This window comes from Diceros bicornis, chromosome 28 (genome assembly GCF_020826845.1).
Source record: "Diceros bicornis minor isolate mBicDic1 chromosome 28, mDicBic1.mat.cur, whole genome shotgun sequence".
In the NCBI taxonomy this organism is placed as follows: Eukaryota; Metazoa; Chordata; class Mammalia; order Perissodactyla; family Rhinocerotidae; genus Diceros; species Diceros bicornis.
In genome coordinates this window covers 43,719,796-43,733,529 of record NC_080767.1, presented here as the reverse complement: position 1 = coordinate 43,733,529, position 13,734 = coordinate 43,719,796, and the positions used below count along the sequence as shown (strand labels likewise).

The following is a 13,734-nucleotide window of genomic DNA, read 5'->3' as shown; positions in this document are numbered from 1 at the left end:
CTGGTTTGCCCCACAGCTACAAAAATGTCTCCTACCCAGGACTGGCATAACTTGTGTCAAAGCCAGATACAAGCTGAACGTTGGGAGTAGGTTTCCTTTTAGTGTTATTTTTAGGTTGCCTCTTTTGTTGTTCCCTGTTTTATTCTGAGAGTTCAGAATTAGATAATCCTGTTGATACAGAAGTGATGAGCATAAGAAGGCTTAACTTCCTTTGGAAGGGTGATTTGAGGAGAGTCTGGAGGAAGGAGGTGCTTGACTTCTGGAAGGCTGAAGTCAGTTTGTTTTCTGCAGCTCAATAGAGTGGGCAGGAGTAAGGCAGTGGTAAAGTGGTGGTAGCTGCAGACTGCCATTGGACCCAGAGGCTGCGAAGGGCACCACAGGTGGAAACCCGCCCTGGGTCTTTGCAGAGCCCCAGGTGCCCCTGGAGCCCCGTCCCTGAAGGTTAGTGGTGTGGGAGGCAGTGGTGTCATTACTGAGCAACTGCTGACTGCAGGGCGGTGATGGAAAGGCCGGCGACACCTGCCTGTGCTGGTGCCCCTAACTTCCCCTTCTCTCTTTGGCTCCAGCTGGCCTCAAAGAATGTGGTGGGCACAGCGCAGCCCTCAACGGGGAGTAAGCTTTCTCATGGCACATGGGCAGGGAAGCTGTGCCCTCAGGGTCAGTGGCACCCCCACCAGCCTTGGGATGGGAGAAGTTCAACAGATGAAAGAGGAGTAGCGTGTGGAAGCAACAGGGCGGAATGCACCGTCCGGCTTTTGTGGCTCTTTCTGCGTTGGAAAGCTGCGGACCTGCTTGTGTAAGAGGAGGGCGTCCCCTTCCTCTGTACCTCCTCACAGCTTCCGCACTACCGCCCGTGCTTGGTGAGCCCAGGGGGGCAAAGCGTGCGCTAGAGCTGCTTCCACTTGTCTGAGTAATAGAGTCGGTTCTGGGGCCGGCAAAAGCTAGAGGTTCCAGAGAAACCGATTCCTCAGCACTGGTGGGGGCTCCAGCATTGGAATCTCCCATAAGTCCAGCCGAGGGCCGCAGGTGGGCAGTCCCTGGACCCGGAGGCACCGGGAGGCACCGGGACCGGCAGGCGGGAGGCTCGTGTGCAGCCGTGCACCGCCCACGGGAGAGGGCCAGCCTTCCCCTCCCAGGCAAGCCCTTCCTGCACCGCGCTCTCCGCGAGGGAACGGGCGGGGTGGGTGCTGGCACGACGAGGAAGGACCCAGTGCGGCCAAGGTCACTCGTGACACGGGGCCCAGAGGTCAGGCTCCGGCTGTCCGTCAGGACCCGCCCCCGCCGGGCTCCGCCCCCGGGGCGCCGCGGGCCAGGGCGCAGAGGCGGAAGTGGGGGCCGCCAATGAGCGGCGCGAGGCGTCGGGGCGTGTCCAAGAGGGGCCTGCCCCGATGGGGTTGGTCCCGGCGATGGGCGCTGACCAATGAGGCCTGCTGGAAGGCGGGGTCAAGGAGAGCGTTTTCCAATCAGCACGGCCGGCCATCCTTCCCTGCCATAGGCGGCACCGCCTGGCGCTGGGCGGGTCTGAGTGGGCCTCCCCCAATGGGCGGTGGCCGGGGGGCGTGGCCGCAGCGCGAAGGCCGGCGGCGGGCGGCGGCTGCAGTTCCCGGCGCGCGCTGGCTCCGGCGGCCGCTCTGCAGCATGGCCGGGCTGGGGCGGCCGGGCCCGGGGCCCCGCGCCGCGCTACCCGCCTGGAAGCGGGAGATCCTGGAGCGGAAGCGGGCCAAGCTGGCCGCCCAGGGCGGGGGCGCAGGCGCGGCGCCGGGGGCAGGGGCGGGCGCGGCGGGGCCTACGGAGCCGGAGGCCGAGCGGCTGGTGCTGGCCGACAGCCTGGGCCCGCTGCGCGAGAACCCGTTCATGCGGCTGGAGTCGGAGCGGCGGTGCGGGGCGCGGCGCGGCGGGGGCGCGGGCGCGGGCGCGGCGGGGGCGCGGCCGGTGCAGCAGCTGCTGGAGCTGTACCGCCGCGTGCCGGGCGTGCGCACCATCCGCGCCGACAACATCCTCATCATCGAGTCGGCGCCCGGCTTCCCGCCCGCCGCCCCCGGCCCCGGCCCCGCCGCCCACATCCGCGCCGCCGAGGTGCTGGTGTACGAGGCGCCCCCGCCGCCCGGCCGCGTCAGCCGCCTGCTCCAGAAGTTCGACCCGCCGGCCGCGCCGCGCCGCCGCGAGAGCCCGGAGCGCGGCCGCCCCCCGCCGCCCGCCGCCCCCCCGGCCGCCCCGCGCGTGAGCGAGCGCGCCTCCTGCCTCAAGCCTGAGCGCCGCGGTGCGTGCCCCGGGCCCCGGCCCAGCGACTTCCTGCAGAAGACCGGCAGCAACTCCTTCACCGTCCACCCCCGGGGGCTGCACCACGGCGCGGCCGCTCGCCCGCTCCCCAATGGGCCTGCGGCCTCCGAGACCCGGGCCGGCGCTGCCAACGGCCTCGCGGGCTCCGCGCTGGCGCCGGGCGAGTGGAAGCCAAAGGTGGAGACGGGGGAGCTCCCCGCCCGCCCGCCCCCGAGCCCCGGGACCCCCAGTGCCACTCCAGCCGCGACCCCGGCGTTGCCCACACCTAACCCTGCCAGTGCCACTCCCAACCAGCGCCAGTGGGTCTCCGCGGCCACCAGCACCAACGACTCCTTCGAGATACGGCCGGCCTCCAAGCCGGACATGGACACGATTCCCGCCGGGGACATTCAGGCCCGGGCCCTGGCCAGCCTCCGTGTGAACTCCCGCAACTCTTTCGTGTTCATCCCCAAGCGCAAGGCCTCTGGGGCCCATTCTATGGAAGGGAGGCAGTCTGTGGGGCTGCCGGAGGGAGAGGTTGGCTGGGCGTCCCAGCACCCGGAACACAAAGCCCAGGTGGTGCTGGAAGTGGATGGCACACCTGCCCATGGGAGGAGCCCCTTGGGGGTCAAGGAGGGGGGCTGCCCCAGGCCAGCCAGTGCCCTCGTGGACCAGGCCGTTAGGTGGCAGAGAGCATCCTTGCCACCCCCATCCCCGCCCACTGCCACTGAAGCTGAGCCTGCCCAGGGCTTTGGGGTTCCCGGCTTGGCCAAGAATGGTGGGGAGCCTGGGAGGCCAGGGCTGCCCATCACTTTCATCGATGAGGTGGACTCGGAGGATGAGGTCCCCCAAGAAGCCAAACTGCCCTGCTCCGGGACTGGTGCACCTCCCTGGTACCACTCGCACCCGACCAGGCCTGGGCACCTGTCAGAGCTCCAGCACCGAGGTGGCAACACCTTCATGGTGGTGCCCAGGAGAAAGCCAGGGGTCCTGCAGGCCAATAGGGAGCCTGGGCCACCGGAGGCGGAGGAAGAGGAAGTGGGCAGTCTCTCACAGCCCCCTGCTGTCCAGGGAACCCCACTGAAGAAGCGATATCCCACCGTGCACGAGATCGAGGTGATTGGCGGTTACCTGGCCCTGCAGAAGTCTTGCCTCACCAAGGCTGGCTCCTCAAGAAAGAAGGTCAGTGGTGGGGGCAGGGTCACCGGCCGGGAGGAGAGAGGTGACAGGTCATAGAGCTGTGGGTATAGCACATGCCCTGTTCCTATGACACCTGGTTTGGGCGGAGGACAGCTTCTATGTGGCTTGGAGGCGAGCTGGGGCTGGCTGGCCCTGCAGGCTCCAGGAGGGGCTGAGCTGGGGGGACTACCTGGCCTGGGCCCCCAAGGGGCCCTGATAACCCAAGGGCCGTGGGGACAGCTTGCCTACTCTACGTTGAAAGGCTGTTGGGGAGGGTCAGCCTAGCCAGCACTGTGGCTACCTGTTGGTTCCTGCTCTGTCTGGAATTGGTTGGGCAGGCCTGTGCCATTGTGGGTTCAGCTGAGAGAAGTAGTCCTGGGCCTCATGGCTCTGCCCTGGCCCTGGCTTTGAGAGAGTAGTCTGGTGTGGTCTCCTGCAGTCCTGGCCTATGCGGGTAACGTGTGCCGTGATGGAAGTGGGAACGGGCAGGAGGCCTGCGATTCTGGTGCGGTCGGATCCCTGCATTGCTGTCAGCCTGCGGGCACAGCACAGGGAGCCATTCGGAGGGGGCTCTCAGCTCCCCAGAAGGCTTGCTGGCTCGAGCTCAGCAGGACCTGGCTTTGTGCAAGTGTTTATTGAGCGCTTGGCATGTGTCAGGTCTGGTCTGGGTGTGATGCTGGGGAACAATGAAGGTGCCTCCTCATTGGGGAGGAGGAGCCTAGGGCAGAGAGAGACCCAGGTGTAGGGCCAGGAGTCCTGTGGGAGTGTCACTCTCTAAGCAGCCCTGCCCCGTGGCCTGGAGCCGTCTGAGCAAGAGAAAACGTTCTTCAGATTTTTCCTGGTCATTCCAGCACCTTTGTTTGGCCCGGGGGCAAATTCCAAGGCCAGCTGCACATGACCCCCATGGGCAGGCATGGGGCAGATACACTTTCTCCTGGAACCGAGATGGTGTTTGGCAGCCTTCTCCTTTGGCTGCTGGTGTCTAGGCTCACCTCTGAGACCATCTCTGCCCCCAGCCTCAGTTTCCTTGGGGTGATGGGGGTGGTGATGTGCCTTGAGTCAATCGAAGCATCCTCGCACCGCCTTGCTGGCTGTCTAATCGGACGTGCCACCTTCCTCTTCTGTTTGCTTCCTTTCCACCTCCTGCCTTGGTTGGGCTTGGCACCACCCTTCCCTGTATCATTCTCCTCCTTGGGTAAGGGCATTAGCACTCCTGTCAGCTCCATCTGCTGGGTCAGGCATCCACACCCATCTCTCTCAGTGCTTCCACTGGGCCCCCCACCCGTCCTGTGTGCCTGACCTTATCTCAGCCTCTGTTCAGTGCCATGGGCCATGACTCTCCGACCCTCGCCCCTGCCCTTCCCCTTGGAGGCATAGTCCATCCATTAACCTGGCTGCCAGCCCCACCCCCATGCTTGCCCCCATTTGCCTGCTCCTCCCTCTCCTGCTTCCTGACCCTTGACCTTGGTTGCACTGGGAGGTGGTCCTTTCCCATGCTGGTCTACTGCGCTGGCCTGAGAAGTGGAGGTGATAGCAGTTGTCTGCCTTGTAGATGAGGAAGCTGAGGCTGGCAGAGGCTACGGAGCTTGTGGGGCAGGAATTGAGTGCAGGGTTCTGTTTCTAGAGCCCTGACCTTAACATGGCTGTCTTTCTACCCTGAGGCTGGCTTCTTCCTGGGGCTTGAGGGCTGCAGCCTAGAGCCTGGTCATCCTGCCCCAGTCGGGGATAGCCGTGGGGGTCACTAGTGGCAGGGTGGGGCCCAATGACCATGGGGCAGGAGGGAGTGATGGGAGGAAGCCCACCCCAGCCTGGAGGAAGAGGGGCTCAAACCAGCGTGGCCCTGGGCTCTGTGCCAGCCTGCGGGGTTTAGGGGTCCAGATGGACGATGCCTGGCTAGAGCCCTGCCAGAGCAGCACGACCTGCTGGCAATGACTTTCTGCCTGGACATGCACCAGCTGCCCTGCCCAGGAAGAGCTGGAATGCCTGTTGGTGTGATGGAGGCATGGTGCTGCCTAGCCCTTCAGAGCAGCCTGCTGGCCTTGGGCTGCCCCTGTGCTCTGCTCCTTCCCTGTTGTCACTCCTGCCTGTGGCCCCTGGGCATTCCTCTTGCTACTTCTCTAGGCCCTGGACCGCTGGGCCTCATCCTTACCCAGACTACTCCAGCCAATCTATGGTTTGGGTCACTGTCCTGCTCTCCCCACTTCAGGCCTAGGACGTGGTAAGCTGGAGGCTCCTTTGCTCCTGCATGGCTGGCTGACGGGGGGCCACGGTGGGAGGCGCTGGTGCCTTTTCCGGGGGCAGGTGAGGCACAGTTCTGCAGGGGGTTGTCTTGGCAGCAGGGGTCGAGGAGCCTTCCCCTCAGTTGGCACCTCAGTGGAGGGTGTTATGCCCTTGCTGGCTTCAGAGGGCTACAGCCCTGCTTTGGGTGGTGGGGGCGCCTGGCTGGCCGTGCACTCAGGAGGCCTGCCTGGAGGGCACACGTCCCCACTTAGTTATCGCTTGGCAGAGTTGCAGATGCCCTCTCTTCTTTTTTCCCCCTACAGCCAAGCTGGGGCTGCTGCAGGGTGTTGGGCCACGCCCCTTCACCCCTACCCCTGCCCCAGGCCGTTCCTGTGGGTGGGGCTGTCACCAGCTCCCCACACCGCCTTCCCACCCAGCTTGGTGCTGCAGGCCTCTCCCCTTGGTGACTTTGTGAAGTGCCGCCTGGCTAGACTCCTGCCTGTGTGGAGGCTCCTTCCCTTCCCCTTTGCCCTCCTCACCTCCTTACCTGCTGGTCCTTTGCCCAGCCCAAGCCAGCGTGTCACCGTCCCCAGGGCTCAATCCTCCACTGCCCAGGCTATCCACCCTTGTCTGCACTGTAATCGCCACCCTAACTTTGCTGGCCCGGGCTTAGCCTTCAGCCTCACTCCAGTCCTCAGACCCTTGGGGCCACTGTCCTCGGGGGCCTGCTCCCCACGTGCTCTTCCTAATGAGGCTGCCTCCCTGCCTGTGTGGAGCCCTGCGCCCACCACTGTGCGGGCGGGATACCAGACGCCCCGAGGTGTTGTGGCTGCATCTCCTCTGCCGTCCTGTCCTGCCCTCCCCGCTTCCCCCTGGCACAGGGTCTTCCCTGGGCTGGAGGCTGCACTTGACTTAGGGCATCCCACCTGGGTAGCTGTGGCAACTTTGGTAGGGGCTGCATGGTGGTCCTCTTGCCCATGGAGCTTGGGCTGAGTGAGAGATGGGAGCAGGCGGGTGTGTGCTGGGGAGTGAGGGGCCGGGTGGGGCGCTCACCCCCAGCCAGGGCCGGTCTGGGCTTGGCCCAGAGTCCAGGGTGGACACCCTTAAGTAACCGGAGCAGGGCGTGCACGGGTGGGGCGAGGTGAGAGGGAACAAAGGGCTTGTGAGAGCCGGGAGGTGGGCCAGGCCAGGACCCACCTGCTGTGCTTGCTTGGTGCAGCGGGCAAAGTCCCGAGAGCCAGGTGACCGGGTGTGTGCAAGTGCCAGCCTCTGGCCACACCCCTCCCGCCCTTCCTGTCTGCCTGAGGTCTGGAGGCTGGCCCCCCAGCAGCATGAGTCACGGGGCGTCCTGTGGCCCACAGACCTGCAGCCACCAGGAGGGAGGCCTGTGAGAACCGCCCCGCCCCCGCCTGGCCAGGCTGTGCCAGGCTCCGTGCCGGCATGCGCCCAGCCCCCTTGGTCTCCTCACTAGGAGCTGGTCATGTGGACTAATGAGGGCACACTAATCCGGCCAGGCCCTGGCAGCCGGCCCTTCCTGTGTCTTCAGCAGTGGGGGATGGGCCCAGAAGGCTCAGGGTCGTCAGGGATAACGTCATGTACCCAGGGGTGACTGGGAGGCCTTTTCATTGTGGCGCCTGCGGGCGGGGGCGGGGGCCCTGGGCTGGCAGCCCTATCCTGCTTTGGGCTCCTCTTGGGGTATCTGTCCCTGAGTTCCAGAGGGCCAGTCCTGCAGAGCCAGGTGACTCTATCCCCGCACTGGCTGGCAGTGAGTGGGCCCCTGTGGGCTCTGGTGGTCACCCCCCTATGACACCCTGTGTCCTGGTTGGCCTTCTCTAGGGGAGCTGCTGGAGGTCTGGGTGAAGCCTACCTAGGGACAGAGCAGGGTGAGGGACAGTGTGCCTTCCAGTGACGGGAGCAAACATCGCACTCCTGGTGTTGCTGACTCAGGTGGTCTGTCCCTGTCTGCTCATGTCCATCTGCTCATGTCCATGACTGCTTGTCTATGCAGACGGCCAGGGAAAGGGGGGCTGGGATAAGGGAGCTGGGACTGGGCCGGCGACTTGCCCGGCCGGTGACTGTGTGTGAGCGGTGCTGAGAAGGGGGAGCCCAGGAGCTCGGTGGGCAGGTTGGGGTGCCCACGCTGTGCCAGGCTGCATGTGCAGGTGTGGCTGTGGGAAGAGAGGGGCAGGGCGGCAGGAGCATGTGCCCTTGTTTCTGGACCCTGGCTCAGCAGAGCAGTGCCTCCCGCTCCTGGTGGGCCCTGTGTGTGTCCCCCGAGGCCAGTGCCGAGTTGCCTCTGCTGCCCCAGGCTGCAAGCCCCGCCCTCCTATGTGGGCCCTCCTCGTCCTGCTGTCCCTGAGCCCCATGGTTCTCTGCCTGGGGGCCCAGCTCCTGCCTCCAGCTCCTTCCAGGGGAGAAGGAGGAACCTGAGCTGGCTGCCGGTGTCCTGTGCCCAGGAGTTTAATATTTCGAGCTCCAGCAGGGCTGCTCCCATCTGCTGCACGCGGGCGGCTCTCGTATTCATTACTGACCCGCTGGGCTCAGCTGAGCTCTGCTGAGCAGGCCTGGGGGGCATGCGGCTCCTGTGAGGAGCCGTCCCTGGTTGCGGGGGGCAAGGATACTGATCCTGAGTGCCTCAGGCCTTCTGCTGACGCCTGTCCCCCTGCCCATCAGGACCAACAGCCTAAGCTGGGCTCTGAGGCTGTTGGAAGACGGAGAGAATCTGCTCAGGCATGAAATCTTGGAGCCTGCAGAATGGGCAGGGTAGATGAGGGCCAGATGGGCTGCCTGGGTGGGAAGAAAGGGTCACCAACCCCCACTCGGTGTAGCTTTGGGCCAGCTCTGACTCAGTCCGTAATGTGGGGTGACAGCACTTGGTGCCACCTTCCTGGGGCTGGCACACAGCGGCTGCCTGGCTTTGGCACCTCATGGGCCGTTGGCCTGGCCTTGGGTATGCTGGGTGGCGTCTGTGCTGAGCTGGGTAGGCAGGGTTGTCCAGGTGCCTAGCAAGCAGGACGTGAACTTGGTTCTGGAGAGAGGCCCCCCTGAGGATGTAGGACGCCCCCAAGGATGTGGGCCCCTGAGTGCAGCCTCATTTGGACCCTGCTCCTGCCATGGAGTCACAAGTGGGAGATGTGATTGGTGCTCTGCTCCCCTGAGAAGGCAGCCCTTCGACCCTTGGAGCTGCCTTAGAGACTTCTGGAGATCCCGAGGCTTGGGACTTCTGGTGCTGGTTGGGGTCTGGTCCCTAGGAGGGGTGGGTCACTTAGGGTGATGTGGTCCTGGGCCTGGGGTGTGGGGAGGGGCGGGTGGCGAGGAGGGGGGGGTGGGGTCTGGGTGCAGGTGTTTGGACACACTGGCCCTGGGTCTGCTGTAGGCAGCCAGACCCAGCCCTCCTTGGGTCCTGGTGGCCTGGGCCTGCAGCGTCCAGGTGGAGAGGTCGTCTCTGAGGAGGGGCAGCCCCTGACCTCTCAGAGCCTCTGAAGGGCCTATAGTGTGTTCTGCTACCTGCTCGGGTCTGACACCCTTCACCGTGCCCCTGAGGGTCAGTGCACCAGCTTGGTCTGGCTGGAGGACCCCTGGTGGCTGGGCAGCAGGGCCTTTGCTGATGTGCCTCTTGCTCCTAGATGAAGATCTCCTTCAACGACAAGAGCCTGCAGACCACATTCGAGTACCCTTCTGAAAGCTCCCTGGTGCAGGAGGCAGAGGCGGAAGCAGAGGAGGGGGAGGAGGAGGAAGAGGAGGAGGAGGAGGAGGAGGAGGCGGAGGCGGAGGAGGCGGAGGCGGAGGAGGCGGCGGAGGCGTCTGGCGCAGAGGAGGTGGTGGAGAAGCCCTTTGCACTCTTCCTGCCCCGAGCCACGTTCGTGAACAGTGTGGGGCCCGAGAGCCCTCGGCTGCTAGACAGCAGCTCAGGTAAGTGTCCAGCTGTCGGGATAGGTGGCCCAGTGGGTAGCCTGGGCCACATGTCCACGCACCCACACGTCCACGCGTGTGCCCCTCGGCCCGCAGGCTTGTCCAGCTATACTCCAAAGCATTCCTTGGCCTTCAGTAAGTGGCAGGAGCAGACGCTGGAGCCGGCTCCCAGCGAGGTGGAGCCTGTGCCGAAGGAGGTCATGGTGAGTGGGGGCAGGGTGGGTGGACGCACAGGGTGCAGGGCTGGGGTGGGGGCTGTCTCTAAGGCCTGGATGAGCCCCATTGGCTGCCTCTGTGCCCCTCTCTTAGCTCACCCCCGCCAGTCAGAAAGACCTCTCGGACTTCCGCAGCGAGCCAGCCCTCTATTTCTGACCCCGGCCCTGCCAGGATGGCCAAGGCAGAGCCCTGGGAGCTCCGCCCTCATTCTGCACCCCTCTTCTGCCCTGCCAGGCTCTGCCCTCCATGTCACACCCTCCCTTCCTAGGACCTCACAGCCATGCTGGTACTCAGGGCCTGAGGCTGGGGCACCTGGGGCTCCTTTTTCTCTTGGGGCTGTCTGGGTCTCGCTCTCTGGCCCTGGTTTGGGGCACTGCCTGTTGAGGAGGGACGGGGTCCTGGCGGACGCTGTGCCCAGCAGCTGCCAAGTGTGTCCCAGGCGAAGGGCTGGCCTGGCTGCCTGTCCTCTGCAGGACTCCAAGCCTCCCCAGCCTACACCCCCACGGTGGAGCTCAGCCCACCCCCTTTGTGATGAATGGCAAGTCTTTTCTCGCCTCTGATGATGGACTCAATAAATAGCACTGGACGAACTGCCTCTGCCTTCCTTGCATGGTCCTCGGCCTGAGAAGGGGGCACAGGGGTGGGGTCTCTGGGGCTCCATTGAGGTGTTGGCAGCCTGCCAGAAGCCACATAGGGTGTGATGGGGCCCAGCATGGATGTCTGCCTGGGTATGGGAGGGGCCCTGGGTGGCATCCCAGTCCTAGTGGTTCAGGCTCTTGCTCCCCACAGGCCCAGTTGTCTGGCTTCCCCTCCCAGCCACCCCCTCCCCTGGGAGAAGGACCTCCCTGTGCCTGCCCCCATCTGTGGAGCAGCCCCCTCCCCACCAGGGCTGGCACAGGGGCAGCTACGGTGGGAGGTGGGACACCAGGCCTGCTCTTTGGGGTCTGAAACTTCCCAGGCACTCTAGGCAGCAGGGGTGGGACTGCTGCAGCTGTCGGGTCTGAAGGGCCAAAAGCCTGGGAGGGGATGAAGGGCAGGGCAGGGAGTGGGCAGAGCCTCAGGGATCTTGCCTCCTGTTTGGCTTGGAAAGCTCCCTGACCCATGGGAGCCTGCAGCAAGGCTGTGGCAGGCAGGCTGCTCCCCTGGGGTCAGTGCTAGCAGGTGGCAGGAGAACCCGACAGATCTGAGGTGTTACACACAGCTGCCCGCTAGGGAACAGCTCCTGGCTGGGCTGCTGCCTCAGACATACTTGGCTGCCTGTGCAGCCGCAAGCTGGAGTCGGGGCTGTTTACGATCAATGCTTCGAATGAGAGTCTCTCCGTCCTAGAGAGTCAAGCCCATCATAATTGCCACCTAGCCCGGCTTGGGAAGGATGACGGTGTTTTGGGGGTGTTTTCTTGGGAGAGGTGGGCCCAAGTCTCTCCAGACTTTCCAGCAACATGCTTCCCAAATCAGTTCAGCCCACCCTGGGCTGCAGGGACCCCAGCAGGGCTGACAGGCCAACAGAGACAGACCCAGAGAGGACTCGGGCTGGAGGGCTGGGCCCCAGGCGACATGGAAAGCTGAAAGTGGGCACGCTTGGTGTGTGGCCAGTGAAGGCAAGAAGCAGTGGTGCCGTCGCGGTGAGCAGAGTTTAGAATCATGGAGCTAGGGCGCAATCCTTGGTGGGGGACCTGAGCCCAGGAAAGGCGTCTCCCTGGGCCAGGCCTTGTGCTGGACACCAGGGTGTGGCAGAGACTAGGACCAGCAGGCAGAGCCCCTCAGTAGGGGATGAGCTGTGTGCTGGAGTCGGGGAGGGGGCCAGTGGCCCCGGTGCGGAGAGGGTGGGCGATGAGGGTCATGGGAGATCCTCAGGGTCACTCTCAGCTTTGTCCCCAAGGCCAGCAAGGCTGGTCACAGGGAAAGCCACTCCAGGCTATACTCTAACCTCTCCCTCACAGAGGAGCTACGCAATAGCTGGGCAGGGGCTCGTGTTCTGGCTCTGGGAGTATCCGGCAGCCCCGTAATCCTGACACAGGCAGCAGGCTGGCATGGATCTTTACAAAGACAACCTTTATTGACAGTCACAGACCACAAGGACAAGCTCTAAGGTGAAGGAGGGGCCCAGCCCCTCCCCCACTCACCAGGCCTGGGCACCTGCTGGCCAAGGGACAAGGTGAAGGAACTCCCCTAACCAGGGCCTTACCTACAGCCGAGGGGAGTATGGGGACCTCAGAGAGGCCCCAAGTGGAGCTGGCCCCGAGCTCGCCCTCCCTGTAGCCTGAGTGAGCACAGGGCCAGGACTCCCACCTGGTGGGCTGCGCCCAGGGCTTTTCTTGTCACTCAGGGCCAATGGAGGCTGGCAGCTGCCTCCCTTGGCACCTGAGACAGTGAAAGAAGTTACCTCCTGTCATGAAAAACAGACACTGTGAAGACAGACTTGCTAGGGGCCAAACCATTAATGGCTGCAGTGGAGACAGGCCCCTCTCCACCTGTGGCTTCATGAACTGTCCTTCTCTTCAATGATCTCCTGCTCTGAGGCCATGACTTTGCTCAGGTTCCCGGCTTCCCTCTTCACAACACTAAGCAGAGCCTGTGAGCTCTCCAGGATCTGGGAACAGAAACAGGCATGAGACGGTTCCTTCTGTCAGAAAACTCCTGCAGCCCAGCCCCCCTCACACATGGTGCCAGGGCCAGGCTGTGGGGGCTACGGGACAGGAGCTGCCAAAAGGAAGCCCCTGAGGGGACGGGCGGACAGGGTCAGTAGGGCACTTTTCCCTCCGAGTCTAGCCCAAAGCCCCTTCCTCGCACCCTGGGAAAGCCACACCAGGTGAGCCCTAGCCCCTGCTGCTACTCTGCTGCTTCCCCTGTGCTGCTCATGGTACCACTTAGGGTGCAAAGAACAGAACTCAGGACGCACCAGGCCCCACCGACGGCCGGGCTGTCACTCCACAGTGGGCCCGGCCACACCGGAGTCCTATCACCTCTGCTTGTGGGTGTCCCTAGGCCAAAAACCGCCTGGGGACTCCGCGAGCCCTACCTTGAAGAAGGCAGCCTCAGACTCTGTGATGGTCCGGTCAAGCTCTTTGTAAGAGGCGATCTTGCATGCCAGATTCTCGTTGACTAGGGCCAGCTTCTCTGTCAACCGCCTCAACTGATTATGCAGCCGCTGCTTCTCCTTCTCCTCCTTCTGGATCTGCCGGCACAACTTGTTCCGCCTCTGGCACAGGACCTCCATGCCTAGGGTGGGCGGGGAGGGGCAGGCGCTGTGGACCCAGGGCAGGAAGGAGAGCATCACCCCTCCCAGTCTGCAGCCCACAGCTTTGTAGCAGAGACGAGTGGTGGCGGGCGGGGGTGCCACCTTCCGCCTGAGCCCGGCCAGTGTCCACCTCCGGGGTCTAAGGGTTAAAGAAGGCACCGCACGAGACAGCCGGGGACGGGGGCGGGGGGTAGGGCAGGGGCCAGCGCATGCTCAAGCCCCTCATCCTCCTGCTCGCTCCATAGATATCCGGTCCTCGGCGATGCCACACTGTGGCCGCGCGCTGGGAAGATCCGCATGGCCTCCGCGCGGTCCGGCCGGACACCCACGCACTGGCCACGCGCTGCGGGCCATCGCGCCTGGGCCGGCAGGGGCGAGCCCCGCGCCCTCCCGGGGCTCAGCGGGCCCGCCGCGCGGCCGCTCACCCTTGATCAGCTGGTTGTTGTAGTCCTGCATCGCCGCGCCCTGCTCGGTCATGGTCGCCGCGCCCTCCTCGGTCATGGTCGCCGCGCCCTCCTCGGTCAAGGGCTCCGCGCCCTCCTCGGTCATGGTCGCCGCCCAGGCTCGGCCGCGCCAACCGCCGCTACCGCATCCTGCCCGCGCCTGCGCACTGCCTCCCGACGGCGCGCCCACCGTACGTCACTGCCGCGCGCCTCGTGTGCGTCATCTCCCTGCGCGCCCAGCCCTCCCTCACCGCCGGGCGTCGCGCC

At 64.6% G+C, this 13,734-nt stretch overlaps 2 protein-coding genes across 2 annotated transcripts; one reads left to right on the top strand and one right to left on the bottom strand.

Moving 5' to 3' along the window:
• Positions 1-1,539: 1,539 nt before the first annotated feature.
• TPRN (taperin) lies at positions 1,540-10,380 on the top strand. Its single transcript, XM_058524594.1, has 4 exons — positions 1,540-3,441; positions 9,285-9,570; positions 9,667-9,773; positions 9,880-10,380. Exons 1-4 carry the CDS (start codon positions 1,540-1,542, stop codon positions 9,940-9,942), a joined length of 2,358 nt encoding a protein of 785 aa, XP_058380577.1. The 3' UTR covers positions 9,943-10,380.
• A 1,439-nt stretch (positions 10,381-11,819) lies between these two features.
• SSNA1 (SS nuclear autoantigen 1) lies at positions 11,820-13,607 on the bottom strand. The gene is made up of 3 exons (XM_058524618.1): positions 13,450-13,607; positions 12,806-13,005; positions 11,820-12,376 (listed from the first exon to the last, which is right to left on the bottom strand). The coding sequence occupies exons 1-3, from the start codon at positions 13,571-13,573 to the stop codon at positions 12,266-12,268; spliced, it is 435 nt and encodes a 144-aa protein (XP_058380601.1). The 5' UTR covers positions 13,574-13,607; the 3' UTR covers positions 11,820-12,265.
• Positions 13,608-13,734: the final 127 nt, after the last annotated feature.